This window comes from Dipodomys spectabilis, unplaced genomic scaffold (assembly GCF_019054845.1).
Source record: "Dipodomys spectabilis isolate Male_0828 unplaced genomic scaffold, ASM1905484v1 ptg000241l, whole genome shotgun sequence".
NCBI lineage: Eukaryota > Metazoa > Chordata > Mammalia > Rodentia > Heteromyidae > Dipodomys > Dipodomys spectabilis.
The window spans coordinates 465,629-488,784 of record NW_024870918.1 but is presented as its reverse complement, the minus strand read 5'-3'; the positions used below and the strand labels follow the sequence as shown (position 1 = coordinate 488,784).

General features: G+C 34.7%; 1 protein-coding gene across 3 annotated transcripts in view; it reads left to right on the top strand.

The window, feature by feature from the left end:
* The window catches only part of Jak2 (Janus kinase 2), a 51,968-nt gene extending 35,140 nt beyond the window's left edge, over nt 1–16,828 (top strand). For 2 of the 3 annotated variants that reach the window (XM_042699336.1, XM_042699335.1), the window contains exons 15-25: nt 19–146; nt 884–1,022; nt 2,641–2,792; nt 2,964–3,114; nt 3,853–3,989; nt 7,281–7,470; nt 8,425–8,549; nt 8,709–8,881; nt 11,535–11,652; nt 13,488–13,601; nt 14,665–16,828. In XM_042699336.1, coding sequence (XP_042555270.1) covers nt 19–146; nt 884–1,022; nt 2,641–2,792; nt 2,964–3,114; nt 3,853–3,989; nt 7,281–7,470; nt 8,425–8,549; nt 8,709–8,881; nt 11,535–11,652; nt 13,488–13,601; nt 14,665–14,772 — 1,535 coding nt within the window. In that variant the 3' untranslated portion in view covers nt 14,773–16,828. Of the gene's footprint in view, nt 1–18; nt 147–883; nt 1,023–2,640; nt 2,793–2,963; nt 3,115–3,852; nt 3,990–7,280; nt 7,471–8,424; nt 8,550–8,708; nt 8,882–11,534; nt 11,653–11,991; nt 12,037–13,487; nt 13,602–14,664 lie in introns of those variants that run through there. The other variant, XM_042699338.1, reaches the window with a different exon arrangement.
* Nucleotides 16,829–23,156: the final 6,328 nt, after the last annotated feature.

Sequence of the window (23,156 nt, the reverse complement as noted above, 5' to 3'; positions counted from 1 at the left end):
ATCTATATTTTAATACAGATATTTTGGTTCAGGAGTTTGTAAAATTTGGATCATTAGATACATATCTGAAAAAGAACAAAAGTTCTATAAATATATTATGGAAACTTGGAGTGGCTAAGCAGTTGGCATGGGCCATGCATTTTCTAGTAAGTAATTAGTATTTTGTTTTTGCCAAAACTTGCTTTATCTTATGAGCAATGTAGAAATTATTTTGTCCTAGCACTAAGAAACAAGTCTTTGAATAGATGCCAAGTCATTCAAAACAATCTGTTAGGTGTTAAAAAGGGATTACTTCAGGAATATGTTTATTTATGTAAAATCTGTTTGGAAAGGAATAGCTTTGTCATCCCACCAATCTCCTCTTGATAGACAATCTGTAGTTTTTAACATTTGGGGTTAGCAAATTTAGCCAAAAAATATTTGGAAAAATGTTACGCTACTGTGGATAGCAGAAAATGCCTTATTATGATATTTGAGGGCAATTGGACATTATGGTCAGTGAGAAGGCAGAATTGACAAAAAAGCAGAGTACTGGAATGACAGCCAGTTATCCTACCCCTCGAGTAAACCTATGGCTGCTGAGCTGAAGGTAATATTTCCTAATGTCAGCTGCCATCTAGAAAGACTTACCATTTAGAATTTCAGCTCTGAGAAGAAGAGTAATACTGGGTAGATTTAACTTACTCACTTCATTATGATGGATTATTGTGTCATTTAAAGGCTAAGCCAGGAAATTTTCTGCTATTATCTCAAAACATGCCTCTAAGTTAATATTTGTATGTTGTCTTATTTATATTCTTTATTCTGTCTTGGAGCTTTAAACATGAAATGTTCAAATATTTGTGAGTTGATACTTGAATATACATGCATTTAACTTTAATAGGAAGAAAAAAACATTATTCATGGGAATGTATGTGCCAAAAATATTCTACTTATCAGAGAAGAAGACAGGAAGACAGGAAATCCTCCTTTCATCAAACTTAGTGATCCTGGCATTAGCATTACAGTTTTACCAAAGGACAGTAAGTTCTACAGGGATTTCATTTAACTTCATTAAATTTTACTTGGGTAGTAACATAAAAAGCATGTTCAGTTTTCCTTGAACTTTCTATTACTCATGTGCTCTTGATTAATAATGTTTATCTGGCACTTGTAGCAATTTCAATTAAGTTACAGGTACATCCTGGTCTCTGTCCTTCTTTCTTAGAGACATGTCATCATTGACTTGAGATAATTTTTAAAAACAATTTTATCCCTAGTTATGTGTGGAAGATGTAGTTTCATTTATTTTTACATTATATTTTCTCAAATTGTTCTTAAACTGTTTGAAAAAATGTATCAAGCCCCTAGAACTTATTCAGCTAATTCTGATGTTTTAAAAGTTGCTTTAAAAAACCTTCTTACATCTGTTAATTTTGTTAGACATAATAACCTAAAAGTAAAATTTTCAGTTGAATAGTTTTTGGAGAGTCCAAACGACATTGCTATTTCACTATCTGAGCTATTTTTTTTTTTTTTCTAATTGAATGTTCTAAATGTAGACTCTTAAAATCAGTTTATGCATTGACATACAGTATTCTATTTGAGACTATGATACTTGGTACCTTATCCAACAGTGAAGACTATATTATGACAGTTATAAAGAAGAAATCTTGCACAATCTTAGACCCACTACTTGTGGAAATTTGCTTTATTTGAATAGAAAATAAATATATTTGCTTGGTAAAAGAGAAAAAACTCAGTGTTCTTTTTAATATTTATTTATTTATTTATTTATTTTTGTGGTACTACTAGGGCCTGAGCTGAGAGCTTAGACTCTTGCTTAGCTTTTTTGCTCAAGGCTGACATTTTACTATTTGAACCACACCCCTGCTGCCCTAATGCCTTGTTTATACAGCAAAATATTTGTATTACTTTACTGAAACATACTAAAATATATTGCAGATTATCCCTCATATTCATTGATGTGTGTCAGAATACCTGGAAGTCAGAGTTCTTTTGCTTCTTTTTTCTTTGATTACTATCTTTGTAGTGCTATAATGACCCTTAGAAACTTCATTTGGGAAATTCCATTATCTGAGCAGTATCAATTCTACACCCGTAGTACCTCAAAATAATTTCATCGTTCATCTGCCATAATGATAAATGCCTGTGGAGCTTGCTCATCTTCAAGTTATAATAGCCACTGCTATTAAGTTATTAAAATTTTTGTCACCATTAGTTTTACTACTTACGTATTGTAAAAAAAATGTTGAGAGATAGCTTCAGGACAAAGTTTGTAAATGGAGATGTGGCAGGATTAATGGGAAGGTGTAGAGAAGGTGATATGCCAGTTGAGACACTATTGTGTAATAGAAGTAAGTTTAGTTGTGTGAAATTTATTGTACAAGATTCTAATTCTATCATGCTGCTAACAAATTGTGTGACTTTAAGCAAATTAATGTTTTTATGCCTTTCCATGCCTTATTGTTAAAACTGAGTGAATTAGACAAACCAAAAGCTCTTAAGTTTATCTAAACATAATCGGGGTAGTCCTTCTCTAATAATAAAAAAAGACTTGCTGAGTGTGAAAATTATTTGCCTATAGAATAATGGTGTTGTGGAGGTTATGTATCTATCTTTTGTTCTGTTATTTATAAGTTCTTCAGGAGAGAATACCATGGGTACCACCTGAATGCATTGAAAATCCTAAAAATCTAAATTTGGCAACAGACAAATGGAGTTTTGGTACCACTTTGTGGGAAATCTGCAGTGGAGGAGATAAACCTCTGAGCGCTCTCGATTCTCAAAGAGTAAGTTAATACAGGCTATGGAGGTAGAAAAACTTTGTGGTCCTTTATATTTCTTTCACATGATTTGGTATTTCTTAGCCCACCTCATTTTAACGAGAAAGTTTATGCAGTTTATAGAAAGTTTAACAGTATTATAAAGTTTATTGTCAGTTTTTTGTTCTTTAACTATAGAAGCTTCAGTTCTATGAAGATAGGCACCAGCTTCCTGCACCAAAGTGGACAGAATTAGCAAATCTTATAAATAATTGTATGGATTATGAATCAGATTTCAGGCCTTCTTTCAGAGCCATTATACGGGACCTTAACAGTTTATTTACTCCAGGTATGTATAGTTGGAGAGAACCTATTGATCCCTTATCTTTCTATCTTTGTTGTATTTTTACTAGTTTTGCCACCTTTCCAAGATGTTCTTTGATGTCTTCTAAGACCTTTTAATTTCTTGTACTGATACAACTTCTCATACTTTGTGTATTTTTTTGTTTTTAAAAAGGCCCTTTTCTCCTTCAGTAACCTAATTTTATTTACTCATTTGTTCCTTTAAATGAAAAAAAAACACAATTTATGCCTATGGAAGGGAATTTTGAGACTCCAGCCTGTTTTTAGTTTTCCAGTTAATGAGAAGCGTGTTTATTTGGCTGAATTGACTTTGTAATAACAACTCTTTATTGTTTACTCGATTTTTGACTTCTTAATAACAACTCTATTTTATAATTAATTTTCTAAACATGAGGTAGACTTGTTTGTTCTAACCTCCTTTTAGATATTGAGCTAAAGTTATGTAGGTATTTAATAAGTGCTTCAGTACTGTTCATTATAACCTTTGTGAATATTAAAACTATATTTTAGGAAAGTAATCATCCTTTGCAAGATTTTTCTTAAGAACCTATCAGGTTATGAGAAATAAAGTTCCCATTAATATAATCTATAAGCTGGTTTTAGTTTTTCTATATCACTTAGTGTTTCTAACTCATTGTGATTATTTTATCAACTTGAATATGTATGATTTCACCCGAAGAATGTATTTGCCAACCTAAGATAATTATATTCTTTATTTGTCTAGATTATGAACTATTAACAGAAAATGATATGTTACCAAACATGAGGATAGGTGCTCTAGGGTTTTCTGGTGCTTTTGAAGACAGGGACCCTACACAATTTGAAGAGAGACACTTGAAATTTCTACAGCAACTTGGGAAGGTAAATTATCGCAAGTTTTTCAAATAGAGTACGGTCATACAACCCTTTATTCAGGAAGATGAAAAGACTTTAGACAATCCTTTTCTTTTTTATCGTTAGTAGAAAGGTGATGAGGGGATTACAGTTATGTAAGTCAGGTAATGAGTACCCTTCGTTTTGGACAGTGTCACCCTTTGCCTCGCTCTCTCCCAGTTTTTCCCTCCCGTGTCTACCCATAAGTTGTATAGTTCCATTTTCAGGTTAGTGTCTAATGACTGCTCCATTTTTTCACCCTTTGTCTCTCCATTTCTGTTTCCCCCTCTTGCCCTTTTTAAGACAGATAAATGAACAAACAAGACAAAAGAAAAGAAAAGAAAACCCACAACAAAGAAAAAATCTTGTTTCCATTTCCTGGAGTTCATTTAGATAAATATTACTTTATCTGATCAGATGCACATAGGCACTGAGCCTTTGTGTTCCTCTCCTGAGGAAATCTTCCTTCCGTCTCACTGTGTGCAAATATCTAGAGGCTTTGAAGAATCTTAGGCTGGGAAGATGGCTCAGTGGTAGAGCGCTTGCCTTGCATGCATGAGGCCCTGGGTTCGATTCCTCAGCACCACATAAGCAAAAAGAAAAAAGCCGGAAGTGGCACTGTGGCTCAAGTGGTACAGCGCTAGCCTTGGGCTGAAGAGCTGAGGGACAGTGCCCAGGCCCAGAGTTCAGACCCCACGACCGGATCCAAAAAAAAAAAAAATCTTTAAAAATTCATTTTTGACCATTCTAAGGGTTATCTGTAGAAAAAAAGGCTTGTCAGATATTAGAGAAATTTTGTATTACATAAGCAACTTTCATTGCAGAAGAACATCTCAGAGCCTGTCACACATAATGTACATTGAACATCTTCAAGAGGATGATAAAGGAGGCAATACTTCACAAATTGCTATGACCATGGGACTCTTGCTTGACAGGAGTTTGTAGTTCATGATGTGTGACTTAGTGAAGCAGAGAAAGGAATACTCAAATATTTCTGCCTGTCCTTAGACATCTCAGGGGAAAAAAAAAATCCTCTGATTGCTTGCTGCCTAGGACATTGACTGGAGAAAGTTCACTAAGACAGCCTCCGGCAAGGTCATGATAGCCTGTAGGTTGTAAGCAAGGCCAGAAAAGGCTCATTTTAGAAGGTGTAACCACAGTATTACTCTCTCCCTTCTTCCTCTAAGCTTGCTTGCATAAGTATAAGCTTCCAGATTATTTATTGTTATGAAGTAGATTTTGGCATAGATATAAAAGGTCTCATTTAGGCCTTAAAATTAAACTATAAGTTCCAAATTGAGCTTCCCTAGAGCTAAACATTGGAGGTTATACTAAAATATTGGCATAGCCATATTAATACTTTGCTCATTTATCTTTGTTTAAAAAATACTCTTGGTTATCTTTGAAGTAATGTAGCAATGAGAACAAAAAGTTCAGATATCTTGGGTGTATTAGGTGTATTGGTGTGTAACAAATTACCCTTAACAGCCAAAAGCAATACTTAATTATCTTCAGTTTTTTGAGTCAGGAATCTAGGAAGCTGTTTAACTCAGGGGAAAAGATATAAAACCCTTAATTTCTCAGTGTTAAATTTTAAGATATTATTTTACAGTAATTTCTGAAAAATATCAGTTTGAGATAGATATTTTACTGTCTCTATTTTAGGGAGGAAAAAAATAATGATGTTCAGAAAGGGAATAGAACTTCCCAAGGTCACAATGAGATGAATTAGTGAACCAAAATTCTAGCTCTGTTCTGTTTGGCCTGAGTCCTAGGTCTTATCCACCTTGTGTCCTTCCAAACTATAGTTTAGGTTTTAAAGAAGATTTCAAGTACATAACAGGAAATAAAGTTGCTCAAGATCTACATTCCTAGAGAATTCAATAATATCTTAAATACACTAATTGGGATTAATACCAAAACCCTATACTTGACTTTAAGTGTTAGGTATCAGCTTACCAATCCTATGTAGATGTCTTTTTTTTTTTTTTTTTTTATTTAATTTTATTTGAGAACATACTGTACAGAGGGGTTACAATTACATGGGCAGGATAATGCATACATTTCTTACCAAGCATTGCAGCCTCCTCCTTTGTTTACCCTTCACCTCCCTTCCCAGCCTCCCCCCTCCCCCCCACCCAATCATACCCCCCCCCCCCACCGACATTGTAAAGCTGGTTTTGACATGACATTTTGTACTTTGTAGATAAGTCTTAAGAGTAAATTTCCTTAAAAACTGACCTCAAATGTATTTCTTTCTCTCTTTCTCTCTCTCTATTCCATATATATACATATGTATGTATATCTATATATATTCCATAGTCTAAAAATGCCTTCTTTTTTTTTTCTTTTGTGCTGGTTACCTAGGGCTTGAACTCAAGGCTTGGATGCTGTGTCTGAACTTTTTTATTCAAGGCTAATACTCTCTATTTGAGCCACAGCTCTACTTCCAGGTTATTTTGGTAGTTAATTGGAGTTTTACAGGCTTTTCTGCTTGGGCTGGCTTTGAACGTCAGTCCGCAAATCTAAGCCTCCCTGAGTAGCTAGGAATCACAGGCTTATGCCACTGCCTCCTGTCTTAAAATACCTTAATTTCTTAAAGCAGACTATTGACTATATATTAGTTTTATTGGGCTACCATAATAAAATGCCATAGAATGGTTGACTTAAACAAGCATTATTAGTTTTCACAGTTCTAGAGGCTCAAAAGTCATAAGATCAGAGACCTATCAGGGTTTGGTTTCTAGTGAAGACTTTTTCTAGCTCTGTTTCTGTTTTTTAGCCTAACCATAAGGCATTAGAACCTCACTCTTATGTCTTAATTTAACATTTATCACTCCTACATAAGGCTCTATTTCCAAGCCACATTGGGAATTAGAATTTCGTCATAAACATTTTAGGGGGACACAGTAGTCCATAATAGACCCTCACTGTTAATGATGTCAAAGGGAATATTGTAAAGAAGAAAAGTTCTTCCTGACAGTGAGTGATAAAAATTTAGGGATCCTCTAGCATTACTCTTGTATTAGTAAATGATTCATCATTTGTATGAATGCATTTTTCAAGTAATTTATATTTCAGTATATAATTCTTTTGAAGAAGTTAAGTTTTATATACCAACTTGTTGAAATCATGCCATTTTCTTGCTCTAAAACTTGCCAAATAAAAGCTTAGTGATATGCCTATTACTTCTAGCTCTTGAGACTTCATATATAATTAGCATTAGTAATTTTATTTTGAAAAACTCAAGTCTTCTAACCGACGTATTGTGTTGTTTAGGGTAATTTTGGAAGTGTGGAAATGTGCCGATATGACCCTCTGCAGGACAACACTGGGGAGGTAGTGGCTGTTAAAAAGCTCCAGCACAGTACTGAAGAGCACCTCAGAGATTTTGAAAGGGAAATTGAAATCTTGAAATCCCTGCAGCATGACAACATTGTCAAGTACAAAGGAGTGTGCTACAGTGCTGGTATGTTGCCTATAGAAACTGTTAAATTCAAATGGTAATGGAAACATAAAACTATTTGAAGATCTGGGCTTAGCATATGCCAATACCAGAGAGATGTTCTAAATGACTGGAGATGCAGTGTAGTGATAGTAGGCTCAGGAAATCTTTAGCTGGTTAACCAGTCATTCTCCTTACCACTTTTTCCAGAGTATACTTTTAACAAGCATATACTTTTTTTAAAAAAAGAAATGATATTTCCTTATATTTTTAATGAAAATATTTTTAGAAGAGATACACTTGTTTAGTATAAATGAGGAGAAAAGAAAGGTTTATTAGTTAAGCTGAAAGAGTTACAGAAGTCTAAAACTTTTAAAGCTTTTTTAAAAAAATAACTGGTGTTTTAGTTAAAATCATCACTAAATCTTAAAGCATAAAAATAATTTCTAGCAGTATGAAATGATCATTATTTTATTTTGAAAGCCTGCCAAGCAAAATCTCACATTTATCTCCCATTTCAGTATTTTCACAGTCTTTGGACTAGCGAAGATTAAAACTGAGTTCAGAGCTACTTTCTCTTGAAAGCCCTTCTAACAGGCACTATCAATTTACAAAAATAACAGATGCATACCAGTGTCTTTTGTCTGTACTTACTGAAGTTTGCTTTCCATTGTGATGGTCTAGAGGTTAAAGACTTAAATGAAAAAACTTAAACAGTTGTTTTCATTTGATTTTTATTATAAATGTGTAAAAAGTAATTGTATTAATTAATGTCTCATTTCTGATGAAAAAGAAAAAGTTTGTGTTCTAAACAACTAATTACTTTTCACTTGTAATAAAGATTTATCATCTTATATTCATGTATGCATATATATGTGTGTATACATATATATGTCTTTTATATATGCTTTTTCCCAAATTTCATCAGTAAAATATAATAAAGTAGTAACGTATTATGTTCTGTTTGTGTATTAAAAGGCCGGCGTAATTTAAGATTAATTATGGAGTATTTACCTTATGGAAGTTTACGAGACTATCTTCAAAAACATAAAGAACGGATAGATCACAAAAAACTTCTGCAGTATACGTCTCAGATATGCAAGGTATCTAACATCCTAGTTATTTGTTGTGGACCAAATGAGCTTGTTGAACTAATTTAGAAATCCTGTAAACTTTTCCTTAGCTAATAAAAGGAATTAAAGGAACAAGACCATTTAAATCATGCTTATACAACTACAAGAAAAATTTTATTTTCTCCACAGGGTATGGAGTATCTTGGTACGAAAAGATACATCCACAGGGATCTGGCAACAAGAAATATATTGGTAGAGAATGAGAACAGAGTTAAAATTGGAGATTTTGGATTAACTAAAGTCTTGCCACAAGACAAAGAGTACTATAAAGTGAAAGAACCTGGTGAAAGTCCCATATTCTGGTGAGTACAGTATTTTTCAACAAAATAAAATATAATCATATAACACAAAGTTCACTTTTCTTATTATTTTTGACTATACAGTATTAATGCTTAATAATAGTAAACATTTTATGGGTTATTTTATATTTAATCCTCATAACAACCTTTGGAGTATATGTTATTATTATTACAGATTGAGTCCCAAACTGAAAATTCAAAATACTCTGAAATCTAAACATGTCATTTACATGATGCTCAAGTTGTTTCAGATTTTGGAGCATTTGACTCATTTAGTTATAAAAATATTTCCCAGACCTGGGTGCTGGTGGCTGATGTCTGTAAGCCTAGCTACTCAGTAGGCTGAGGTCTGAGGATCATGATTCAAAGCTAGCCCAGGCAGAACAGTCCCTGAGACTTTTATCTCCGGTTAATCAACAGAAAGCTGAAAGTGGAGTTTTGGCACAAGGGTAGAGTTCTAACTTTGAGCAAAAGTGAGGCAACATTCAGCATCTAAGCCCTAAGCCCCAGAACTGGCACCAAAAAAAATATTTCCAAACCACATGATATATTTATACATATACATATAAATATGCATACATGTATATATATGTAAAAACTATATAGTGGAATATGATGAAAATTATCTGCTAGCTGGCAGTCTGTTTCTTTTTTTATATGGGGTCTGAACTCAGGCCCTCATACTTCTAGTTGGGGTACTATACCATTTGAGCCACATGTCATCCCTTTTTAGCTTTTATTATTTTTCAGGTAAGGTTTCACATTTCTTCTCAGTTCACAATTCTACCTATACTATGATACCCACCTAGATGAGATCACAGACACGCATGACTGAGCTATTTATTGATATGGTAGGAGATCTCATTAATTTTGCCTGGCTGGCATTAAACCTCAATCCTCCCCGTCTCCTCCTCGGCTAGTCTTTGGGGTTACAGGCATGACCTATCACATCTGGCCATTCCTTTTCGATTTTACTGAAAAAAAGATGAAAGATGCATTTTACTCATCTACTGACTTGTTGAATTAAAACTCCTTAGTACAATTAATTAAAACAAAAAAAAACGAGAGGAAAAGCTTCTACTTAAGTAGTTTTAAATATTGAAGCATAGTTTCAGGATGCATAGAGCATCCTTCTTCTTTTTTTTTAATTGTGGAGCTTGAACGCAGGGCCTGGGCATTGTCCCTGTGCCTTTTCCTTTTAAGGCTAGTGCTCTCTCACTTTGAGTTATAGCACCAGTTCCTGTTTTCTGGTGGTTAATTGGAGATAAGAGCCTCATGGATTTTATTGCCTGCCAGAGGATCCTTATTTTGTTCTTACTACAGAGTACCATTTGGGCAATCTTTATGCCATCCGGGTTACTTTGCAGCTGGTTTGCCAATCTCCATAGTGGTCATAAGGATCTAAGGAATTGGTAGCTCATTAGACATTGAAATGAAGAGTAAAAAAAATAATTCTTAAGATTTTCAGCTTGGTATAGTCCTAGCTACTTAGAATTGAGAGATCATCATGGTTCTAGTCCAACCTGGGCCAAAAGAAGTTCATGAAACTTCATCTTAGCTACCGAGGAAGCACAGTGGTTTCATATAATGGCATATGCCTGTCATTCTGGGACATGGGGAAACAAAGATAAAGATTGAAGCCCAGGCTGGCCTGAGAATAAACCAATGACCTACTTTGAAAATAGCTATCCAAAAAGAGGCTGTTATAGTATCTGCACAGCAAGTAGGGGCCCTGAGTTTATTCTCCAATACTGGGAAAAATAAAAATAAAAATCAAACAGATTTTGACACTAATGATTGTATAAGGAAAGTAAAATAATTAGCAATATTTGGAAAGGTGGGAATGGTGTTCTGTTTGCCTTTAGACATTTAATGTGAAAATGTTGGGTATGTCTGGAGAATTAAAGATCAAAACCATGGTTATAAATTCAGGAATCTTTAGTATTTAGGTGGATGATACTATCTAAGGAAAAGTTTCTTTAAATGAGAGAAGAGTGAGTCACTTTTGTTTCAGGAATTATAGAAAGTGCATGAAAGCCACTACTCAAAAGTCAGCATTTTAAGGAAGCTCTTCTGAGGATAGCAGCCTGATTTCTGATATGTTGATGTTTCACAACTTTTTTTGTAATACAATGGTATTTTTTTATTTGTTGGTTGGTTGGTGTATTTTTATGTCGATACTGGAGCTTGAACTCAGGGCTTCATGCTCCTGATTGGGTTTTTTGCTCAAGGCTGGCACTTTGCGACTTGACACACCTCCACTTCTGGTTTTTTGGTTTTGGCTTTTTTTTCTGGCCTCTGGTTTTGAACCTTAGTTCTCATATTTCAGCCTCTTGAATAGCCAGAAATGCAGGCTTGAGGCACCAGTACCTTGTTTAATCAATAGTTTTTTAAATAGAATACTATCCAAGAGAGTTTTGGCCTGTGGCTAATGAATATCTTGTTTCCGTTATTGCGTTTACTTTTATTACAGAGATGGCTATAGAGATCTGTTTTTAGACTGATGAGTTTAAAAGTATATATACATATATATATATATATGTATGTATATATATATATATATACATATATAAACTCTATAAACAATATCTCCAAGAGATTAAAAATCAAGAGTTGGCACATCAAATAACTTTTAAATGTTCTTTATGAATTACAGGTATGCTCCAGAGTCACTGACAGAGAGCAGGTTTTCTGTGGCCTCAGATGTTTGGAGTTTTGGAGTGGTTTTGTATGAACTTTTCACATATATTGAGAAGAGTAAAAGTCCACCAGTGGTCAGTATATTATACTTTTTATTTCACCATCACCTTTGCTTTTTGGAAAGGCTTTATCAAAAGAATAAGTCATGAGCTAATTTTCAAGCCTCTTATTGCTTATTTAAAGGCAGTTTTCATCAAAACCACTAAGTTTATTCACTAAATTTAATTTTCTTAATGAAGAAGGGTTTTATAGCACTATGTGGTGTATTTATAGCACTGTGTGGTGTATTAGTACATTTTCTGTTACTATAACAAATGATCTGATACTGAGTACCTTGTAATAAAAAGCAATTTATTTAACTCATTGTTTTTGGAGACTGAAAGTTCAGTATCAAACCATCTTGTCTGTTCCAGCCTCCTGTGGAGGACCTGTTTGCTGAATCGCAACATAACAGATAGGTAGGCAAAAAGATAATTAGCATGCCGAAGCAAGCATATTGCAACACTTGAAGCTAGAGAGCCAGAAGGAGTCAGTCTTGTTCTTTCTGTAAAGTAGTTTGTTCTGTTGAGAACTGACACACTCTATGACATTAGCATTAATCTCTTTTAATCCCATTCCCAATGGGAATTTGACCTCATTACTTTACCCTAGGGTAAAGCTTTACCCTAGGGTAAAGCTCTTCTGAGGATAGCAGCCTTATTTCTGCTATGTTGATGTTTCACAACTTTTTTGTAATACAATGGTATTTATTTATTTATTGGTTGATTGGTGTATTTTTGTGCCAGTACTGGAGCTTGAACTCAGAGCCTCATGTTCCTGATTGGCTTTTTTGTGAAGGCTGCATACAAACATTTAGAAAAAGGCTACCTCCAAACTATTATTCTCTTATTAATATTTTAAGTATGTTTGGTAAGCTCCTTCATTCTAGAACTTACAAAATTCAGAATAAATCTTTCTACCTAAATTTTACTGTTCAATATAGATTTCTTTCAATATAGAAAAATATGAAAAAATGAAAATCATTCCTGATATAGTTACTCAAAGGCAACCATGTTAACATTGTGATATTTTCCTCTATGTTTTTCCAAATTTTAAATAAGAGAGTGAATTTTCATGAAAAAATAGTTTCATAAAATTAATATCATGCTATGTAGTTTTCTATCTTCCCATTTCATTAAGTATTACATTTATGAATATTTTACTATATTAGTAAATCTTTACTACATATATTATTTCTAATTGTTGGACAACATTCCATTATAGTTATATATTTCTAGTTTTATATATAATCATTTTCTATTTTCACTCATTCTATATAACATTTCAGTGAACATTCTTAACATAAATATTTATGTTTATCACTGGCTATCATGTAAGTAAGAATAAATGTAAAGAAAATAAATATAATGAACAAAAATAAAGATATAGGTTATAGGTGAGAGGTAATGGACTGGTAAAGACTTTGATGATTTCAAAATAATTTCTAGAAAGCTATACAAGATTATATATAAATAATAGTGCAGGGCTGGGAAGGTGGCTCAATGGTAGAGCACTTGCCTTGCATGCATGAGGCCCTGGGTTCGATTCCTCAGCACCACATAAGCAAAAAGAAAAAAGCCGGAAGTGGCACTGTGGCTCAAGTGGTAGAGCGCTAGCCTTGAGCTGAAGAGCTGAGGGACAGAGCCCAGACCCAGAGTTCAGGCCCCATGACCGGACCCCCCCCCCAAAAAATAAATAAAAAATAAATAAATAATAGTGCATAATGGGTGTATCATTTGCCATGTTAACCATTACATTTTTAGGATATTTTGCCAAATTGATATGAAATAAGTTATATTTAATTTGTACTTTTTGTAAGTATGATTGAATGTGTATTATCAAATCACTGAAAAGTAGACTTGTATTTCAGGAGTTTATGCGTATGATTGGTAATGATAAACAAGGACAGATGATTGTATTCCATTTGATAGAACTTCTGAAGAACAATGGAAGATTACCAAGACCAGATGGATGCCCAGATGAGGTAACAAGTTTTTTTTTGTTTTGTTTTGTGTTGTTTTTTTTTTTTTTGGTGGTGTGTGTGTGTGTGTGTGTGTGTGTGTGTGTGTGTGTGTGTGTGTGTGTGTGTGTGTGTGTGCTTGCATACACGTTGATCCTAGGGCTGAACTCAGGGCCTGGGTTCTGTCCTTGAGCTTCTGAGCTCAAGGCTAGCATTATATCATGGCTTCACTTTGGTTTTTTTTTGGTTCTTAATTGGAATTAAAATTATCATGGGCTGCAGGACACACTAGTGGCTCATGCCTGTAATCCTAGCTACTTAAGAGGCTGAGATCTGAGGATTGAGGTTTGAAGGCAGCCCAGGCAGAACAATGCCCATGAGACCCTTTTCTTCAGTTAACCATTCATAAAACCAAAAGTGGAGCTGTGGCTCAAAGTGGTAGAGTGTGATCCTTGAGCTTAGGGACTCACTCGGGCCATGATGTCAAGCCTCTCAACTGAAAAAATAAAAGTCTCATGAGCTTTCTTTCCGGGACTGGCTTTCAATTGTGATTCCCAGATCTAGGGCTTCTGACTATCTAGGATTACAGACTTGAGCCACCAACACCCAGCTAATGATTTTTTAAGTCCATAGCAATCATGCACGATCTTTTCCTTTTTACTCAGAGATCATTGAAATTACTGAGCACTTAGATAAATAACATAACCAAGTCATTGTGAATCAAGATTTAATTATGACACATGCCCAGTATTAGAAAATCAAGTGGGAGCCGGGCGCCAGTGGCTGACGCCTGTAATCCTAGCTACTCAGGAGGCTGAGATCTGAGGATCGCGGTTCAAAGCCAGCCCGGGCAGGAGAGACCGTGAGATGCCTATCTCCAATAAACCACTAGAAAACCGGAAGTGGTGCTGTAGCTCAAGTGGTAGAGCACTCGCCTTGAGCTGAAGAGCTGAGGGACAGAGCTCAGGCCCAGAGTTCAAGCCCCACAACCGCCAAAAAAAAAAGAAAATCAAGTGGGAATTCCAAATTCATTTCTTCTACCTACTGCTTTGTACTCATTATAAGTGTGGTTTATTTATTTTTACAGATTTACTTGATCATGACAGAATGCTGGAATAATAATGTCCATCAGCGCCCCTCCTTCAGGGACCTAGCATATCAGGTAGATCAGATACGGGACAGCATAGCTGGATGAAAGAAATGAACAATGTGCACACTGAGACCAAAGCAGAAATCCAGAACAAAGGTTTTCACATTGCTGTGGACTATTATCACTCATCATTACTATGTAAATCATGATGCTTGCCAGAAGAGATGTGAAAATAGCTGCTTAAAACTTGGAAAGTTCAGTGTTTTCTTCATGAAGCTACCTGTACATGACTGTGATGGGAGATCTTGAAAAAGAAATTTTGTAAAGTTTCATGAATTTTATCAGCCAGTATATCTCCTTCTCTGGCAAAAAAATAAATAACATTTGTCAACTCAGCTTTTTGAGAGATGAAAATTACAGTGTAAATTTTGCCTTGTTGAAGATGCACAAAAATATGTACAGTTTTTACCACAGTGCATGTATTATACTTTGGCATCTTGTGTGATTTACACAAGGGCTAGTGTTCATTAGTAATGTTTTCTAATTTTTCCACAACGGATACACAATAACTTCACCGTACCAACAAATTACTGTGCTCAGAAAACTGAGTAGCACCGTTCTTGTTTATGTTCATCCAAACTACTATCTGACGATATTTAGCAGGTGTATGATTTTTGGCTTACAGTTCCATGTATTGTAAATATTTTTCAAAGCAAAGGGAACAAAAGTCTATTTTATTTGTATAAGAAATTCCCCTAGCCCTAAAGAATATGTTTTGAAATGGAACAAGCTTACAAAGAAATAACACAATCTATTTTCTTATTTGTTTCTCTTGTATCTGTTTGTGGTGAACGTTTTTTAAATAGAAATATCTCCAAATTTTTTCTAAGACTATAATGAATAGTATTCTTTTACATTTTTGAGAATAAGAATGTTGGGAATGTTGTCATCCTTTGAGCTCTTGACTGCCAATAAGATTCTTCAGTCTTTGAGACCTGTGGTCACGCATTATTAAATGTAAGCATAAGCCATAACATAGTTTCTAAAATGTGCAAGCTCATTAAGACGAACAGTGGGCTAGGACATGAAGTCTAGAGACTATGTTTGAAGTTTTTATTACAGTTACAGAAGAGATTCCCTTTGTTAGAGTCTCATACTCAATGAGGAAATGAGCAACTTGATGAAAAGTATGCTTGTCAATTTTATTACAGGATGCCAGTAGAAAATTCATAATGTATGTCTTTTAAAAAAAGAGAAAATACATATTTTTAATAAGTATAAAGTATTATTTGTGTTGTCATCTGTTCTAGTGCTACTCCATTTAAGATATAGTACCTAAAATAAAATGTGATAGTGGTTTTTGTGTGTGTTATTTATACAAAATTTAAGATGTTTGACATTTTGATAAAAAAAATTTTTCTTATTTTATTTGCAAGTGATATATGCCATTTCAAAAAGACTTTTGCTTAAAACTTCTGATTGTTGGGAAAGGAAAGGGAAGAATCCCGTTTCCATTCTTTATCTTTAAGGAATTTTAGTAGGTTAACCAGATGCCGAAATCATCTAAAATGAGAATATATTACATTTTTTTAAATTTTGAGTAGATTCTTTGATAAAATTTAAATATAACTTTAATTTGTAAAGTCTTTTTAAGGGTCTATTTATGTAATTGTTAAGATAACTTTGAGTCTATTACTTTTCAAATTGAAAGTAGCAACCACACGTTATGCTTGATTTCAAAACTTTGTACATTATTACTTAAAAGTGAATTTTTCTCAGAGGTATGTAACATTTTGTTTTTAAAAACAAGCATGTGAATTTTGTTAAAACTTTTGAAATGTTTCATTTTCTAACTTAAAATAATTTCACAATATATTCTTAAGTTTGCAAGACCACCTTATTGTCAAATTCCAAGTTTACATGAAATTTCTTTTTCACTGAGGGTTTGTAATGTTTTAACTTTTGATTCTGAGCATACATAAAAAGAAGTTAATCTTGTACCTGTTTAACAGGTTCGCTATTAGAAAGAGGTAAGTAATAAACCAGTTAAGCTTAAGTGTTTCTTAATTTTTTGAAAATTTTCTTAGAATCCTGTAATTTTGTATATATTATATACTATGTTATTATCTTTATACAAATCCTTACTTCCATGTATACTTGCTTTAGGAAGTTTTTTTTTTTTTTCCATGCTATTTAAGTGTGCTTCCTGAAGCACTTTAATTTGCCATGGTAGAATTCTTTGTTATGTATCAAAGTTAAGTGAAATTTTTTTATTATAATTGGTAACTTCTGTTATTTAAATGTTGTCTAATCTTATAGATAGGAGGAAATGCCTTCATCCTCCTTGGAAAAATGGACTTATATGCTGGAATTATGTTAACTTCTTCATTGTAGCTTTAGTTTGTTTATACAAGGTTGAATAATAATAGGCTGTTTGTGCTAGGAAGGTGGCTCAGTGGTAGAGCGCTTGCCTTGCATGCCTGAGGCCCTGGGATCGATTCCTCAGTACCACATAAGCAAAAAGAAAAAAGCCAGAAGTGGCGCTGTGGCTCAAGTGGTAGAGCGCTAGCCTTGAGCTGAAGAACTGAGGGACAGTGCCCAGGCCCAGAGTTCAGGCCCCACGACTGGATCCCCACCAAAAAAGTAATAGGCTGTTTGATCAAAGTCTATTAAATGCATATATGGAAAATCACAATGAAATCCTTTTGGAGAATATATGCTAATAATTAAGTGAATGGTATGTAATATAGTATTTTATTATTAGCATATATTAATGAATTTCATTATAACCTTTCCATACATGATTAAATGTACTTGGGTTTTATTAACCCTCTTTTCTTACCCTTTCTTTTACCCCTTTCCTTTCTTTTCTATAGTTCCCCTTTTATTTCATGTCCCTTTTCCTCTCTCAATTGTACATATGAAAGAAAACATGTGATACTTATCTTTGTGAGACTGGTTTATTTTGCTTTATATGATCTAGTTCCAAGCATTTTTCTGTGAACAACATTAGTTTTATTTTCTGTTATGGCTAAATAAAACTGCATTGTATTTGTATACCACATTTTCTTTTATCAGTTCATTTTTTGATGTTCACCAAGGATGATTCCATAACTTTAAGTATCATGAATAGTGTGCTGATAAACTTAGGTGTGTAGGAATCGCCATAGTAATCTGACTTTGATCCTTCTGGATATATAACCAGAACTAGTTATAGCTGTATCATATGGAAGTTCCATTCTTTTTTTTTTTTTTTTTTTTTTTGAGGAATCATTGGCTCCCATAGTGGCTGACTAATTTATGTTGCCATAATAGAATACAAGTTTGGTTTTTTTTTTCTTCTTTTTCCTGCATCCTTGACCAATGTTTTTGTGTTGTTGGTAAAAGCCATTCTGACTTAGAGAGATGGAGTCTTAATATTGTTTTGCTTAGTATTTTCTTTGCCTGCCAACATTTTCCATGAATTTATTGGCTGTCATTCTTCATTTGAAAAGTATCTCTTCTAATTACTTGCTCATTTATTGAATTGTTTGGACTTTTTGTGTTTATTGAGTTTTTATATTCTGTATATTAATACTTTGAAAAGATTTTCAACCCTTCTAATTCTGATTTTTTATTCTGATACTGTTTCCTTTGCAGTGCAAAAGCCTTTTATTTTAACACTACAGTTGTCAATTATTCCTAAGCTTTTGGAGTCTTATACAGAAAGTTATTTTCTGTGCCTAAATTTTGAAATTTTTATGTTTTAAAGTTTCATTTAGATCTTTGATCCACTATGATGTTTTATTTTTAATCTAGTAAACTGCTCTTTAAATTTTTTTTTGGGTCCGATCATGGGGCCTGAACTCTGGGCCCCTCTCTCAGCTCTTCAGCTTAAGGCTAGTGCTCTACCACTTGAGCCATAGCGCCACTTCTGGCTTTTTTCTTTTTGCTTATGTGGTGCTGAGGAATCAAACCCAGGGCCTCATGCATGCAAGGCAAGTGCTCTACCACTGAGCCACCTTCCCAGCCCTAAAATTTTTTATATAATTTACATAAATTTTTTCTAGTTTCCAAGTCTAGGTAAGGCTTTCATCCATTTTGAGTTGATTTTTGCACAGAATAAGAGGTTGAGATATAGTTTCAATGTTCCATTTTTTTCTCACATGGATATTAATATCTATTTTCCAGTATTTGTTTTTGGCACATTTACCAAGGATCATATGACTAGTTGCATATGCTTACTTCTGGGAGGTCTAGTGGTCTTCTGTTTCTGTGTCTATAGAATGCTGTTTTTGTTTCTATGGCTGTGGTATAAGTTGAAATTAGGTACAATTTTGTTTACAGTGATAGTGTTAGCATCATTGTAAACAAGAATAATTTGGCTTTTAAATTTTGTATCCCTTTTATTCTGAGCTCTTGTATTATTCCTCTAAGAATTCAAGCATTATAATGAACCAGAGTAGTAAGAATGAACACTCTTGTCTAGTTACTGATTCTGGAAGAAATGCTTTCCGTTTTTCCCCTTCAGTATAATGTTGACTATGGTTTGCCATATGTTGCCTTTATTATTGAATATGTGATCTGTCTGTTCCAAGTTTCTTCAGGGCATTTATCATAAAGGGATTTTGAATTGTGTCAGAGGCCTTTCCTTTATCTATTGGAATGATCATGTAATTTTTGTCTTTTATTCTATTTGTGTAGTATATTATGCTTACTCATTTGTATGTGCTGAACCATTCTTATATTTCTGGTATTAAACCAACTTTATCATGGTATCAGCTAATTTTAGTGTGTTATTGAATTCAGGGGTTTTGTTTTTGTTTTATGTATTTATACGTTTTGAGCTGGTCCTGGGGCTTGAACTCAGGGCCTTGAACTCTCTCTGTTTTACTCACAGCTGGTACTCAAACTAATCCTCAGATCTCAGGCCACTAAGTAGCTAGTATTATAGGTACAAGTCACTGGCTTCAGTTTGCAAAGGTTTTATTGTGGATTTTTATGTTTGTGTTTATTAAAACAGTTGGTCTGTAATTTTCTTGTGTCATTTAGTTTTGCTAAATGACAGTGATAATGGTTTTGTAGAATGAATTTTGTAACATTCTTTCCCTTTGTGTTTTAAGAACTCATTTGGTGAGAGCATTGGTGTTTTTGTACTGATTAGTTCTTTTACTGATTAGTTTGATAGAACTTGTCAGTGAATCCATATTTTCTTCTTTAATAGACTCTGATGACCACTTTAATCTTACAGCTTCTTTGTTGTTGTTGTTGTTGGTTGTGGGGCCTGAACTCAGGGCCTGGGCACTGTCCCTGAACCTCTTTGTGCACAAGGCTAGTGCTCTAGCACTTGAGTCACAGTGCCACTTCCAGTTTTTGAGTGGTTAATTGGAGATAAGGGTCTCATGGGACTTTTCAGTCTGACTTCGAACGGTGATCCTCAGATCTCAACCTCCTGAGTAACTGGGCTTATAAGTATGAGTCACCAGTGCTTGGCTGTTATGGCTCTTATTGATACGTTTATATCATTTGTATCTACTTGCTTCAATTTGGGTAGGTTATATATGACTAGTAATTTGTCCATTTCTTCTAGGGTTTCCAATTTATTGGAATGGTATTAAAAAATATTCCTCAATGATTCTCTGGATTCCAGTGCTGTCTGCTGCAACATTTGGTTGTTTATCTCTAAATGAATTAATTTGGTCTTCTATTTTCTTTTGGTAGTTTGCTTACAGTTGGTTTGTCTAACTTGTTTATCTTTCCAAAGAACCAATTCTTTGTATTTATATTTTTGTTTTCATTTTAATAATTTTGTATCTGATCTTTATTATTTCTTTAAAAATTTTTTATCTTTAGGTAGTTATACGAAGGAGTTGCCATTCAATAAAGTATTTATCAAAAGATTGACAAAGTGAATCGATCAATGTCACCCTGATCATTATTATTTCTTTCTGTCTTAATATTTTTGAATTTGGCTTGTTCTTGCTTTTCTGAAACCTTAAGATACTTTATTAGATTATTTGACATTTCTCTGATTTTTTGTTTAATGTAGGCAATGATAGTTATAAACTTCTGGATTCTGGAAAGTGATGGCATTTAAATTTGATTCTGGGAAGTTTTTAACAACCCGCGCTGTATTTCTCCAATGATTCACTAACTCATTGATAACCAGTATGTGTTTGTATCTGTAGTTTCTATAATTTTATTCCATTATAATGTGATAAAATACAAAAAGTACTTCAAGTGACTTAAGACTTGTTTTATAATTTTATAAATGACTTGTTTTAAAAAGTGTGTTATATTTTGGAGAAAGTTTACAGGCTTCTAAGAAGAATGTGTACCCATAGCTGCTAGAATATTCTGTAGATGTCTCTTAGGTGCTTTTAATCTATGATGAAATTCAATTCTGAAACTTCATTAATTTTTTACTCTGGATGATCTCATAAGTTTCTGGAATAGAGTTGGCGGCCCTCCACGATTCCTTCAACTAGGAATGCCTCTTTGCTACCTTGGTTTTTCACAGTGTGGTGCTATACCAGTCCCTGGACTCTGCCTACCTAAACTTCCACCTACCAACTCTTCTAACCTCTGGCTTGGTGGGGCTGCTTGGAGCCCAGTGATCCATACCAGCAAGGAATGAAGCCAGTAAGAGATTCAAGTTCCACGTCTTGGCCACCATCACAAGACCAAATAGTCACCCTCTAACAAGCAAGTTGCCTGATTCCGCATGCCCAGGGGGACTTGGGAAGAGCCACAGACAGGCCAGTCTCGAGAGAGAAGTGCAAGAGGAAGCATAAGTCAGCTGGAACTCACTGCTTGAGCTCAGTGTGTCCCCCCCATCCTCTGGGTCTTGCGGACTATGACTGACTTTTTCACACAGTCTGAACACTCTGTGTTCAGAAACATCCACCAAACTTTGAAGATAAGGCCTATCTCTTCAATGCGAATTCCTTAAAGACTTCCAGCATCACTATCAGGGCCAGGGCTAGCCAACCATGTCAAAAAGGAGCGGCCTGAGTCAGTCCAGAGGGGCCCCCTTCCATCAACTGATATTGGTTGAAAAGCTATGCCCTGAGAATTATCCCAGCAGAAACCTGACTTGAGAGAAAACGTGTAACAATCTTCATACATAGCCAAGTCTCACCTGGAATCCTTGGGAAATGGTGGATCAGCCTAGCAAAATGTCTGAGCAGACCATGTCACCTGTTCCCTGAGCCCAAACTTTTTGTTCTTCCAGCATCCCTTGAAGAGCTCACAGTGGAGCTTGCTACTCACCCCAGAAAAAGATCTTCCAGCTCTGCTGGAGTAGAGGGTGTGATGCCTGGGCCCCAATCTCTTCAAACTACCTGGCCTTCATGAGAGGCCTGAATGCAGACTACATATGGCTTCACCGGTGGTGTTTCCCTGTCTCACAAGGACTCTGAGCCTGGGTGCTCCATCTCCAGGTAAAAGTAGGATGTTTTACTCTCCTTTTGTAGCTGCACCTGTCTCTCCCTCTATGACCGGTAGTGCTTGTTTTATGAAACTGGATCCCCCAACATCTTGATGGATTCATTTTCTTTTAGTATGTAATGACCCTGTTTAATGGAATTTCAGTTTGATCTGAGCATAGCTACAATTGTGTGGAATATTATTTTCTATTTTTTTTTTTTTTTACTTCCAGACCATAGGTGTCATTGCTAGTGAGGTGTACTTATTGCAGATAGAAAAATACTTGGATCTTGTTGATCATATCTATGTATATCTGTATGTATTCATGCATGTATATACGTGTGTGTGTGTGTATGTGTGTACACGTATTGAGATAGTCTTGCTATGTAGCTCAGGTTCTGTGGGGGTATGTAGGGAGAATATTTTGCTGTGTAGCCAGATTGGCCTCAAACTCACTGTCTCAGCCTCCTATGTGCTGAGGGTACAGTTGTAACCTCATAACATCATAACTAGTTTGCTAGTTTGCATCTTTTAATTGCAGAGTTAAGACTATTTATTTAGGGTTATTGAGGGGTGTGATGATGAGTCCTATCAACTTGATTGGATTGAAAGGTACCTCAATCCAATTAGTAAAATACCTTTCTCATTGTTTTTGTGAGGTTTCCAGACAAATCATGATGGCTCTGACCTAATAGATGGTTTAATCTGTCAATGGACTAAAAACTTACACTATTGGGAGATGTTTATAGACTGTGGAAAGCAGGGCCTGATTGAAGGAAGCAGGCCACTTGGAGTGTATTCTTGGATTTTTTTTTTTCTTTTGCCATGGCTCCTTCCTGTTATTGCTTCATTTGGCTTCTTCTCTGATGCAGTGAAGAATACCCTCCATGTGAATTCCTTCTTGCTCCCATGATGTAGTCTTCCTCACCATGGGACCAGAATCAAGGGATCCAAGGAAACTTCTGAAATTGTGAGCTGAAAGTATATCATTTTAAATTATCCTTAGGTATGTGGGTCATGTTGATGTTTAAACTAACACAAAATGTGATTCCTGTTAATTTTTTAATGATTAATTTGAGTAC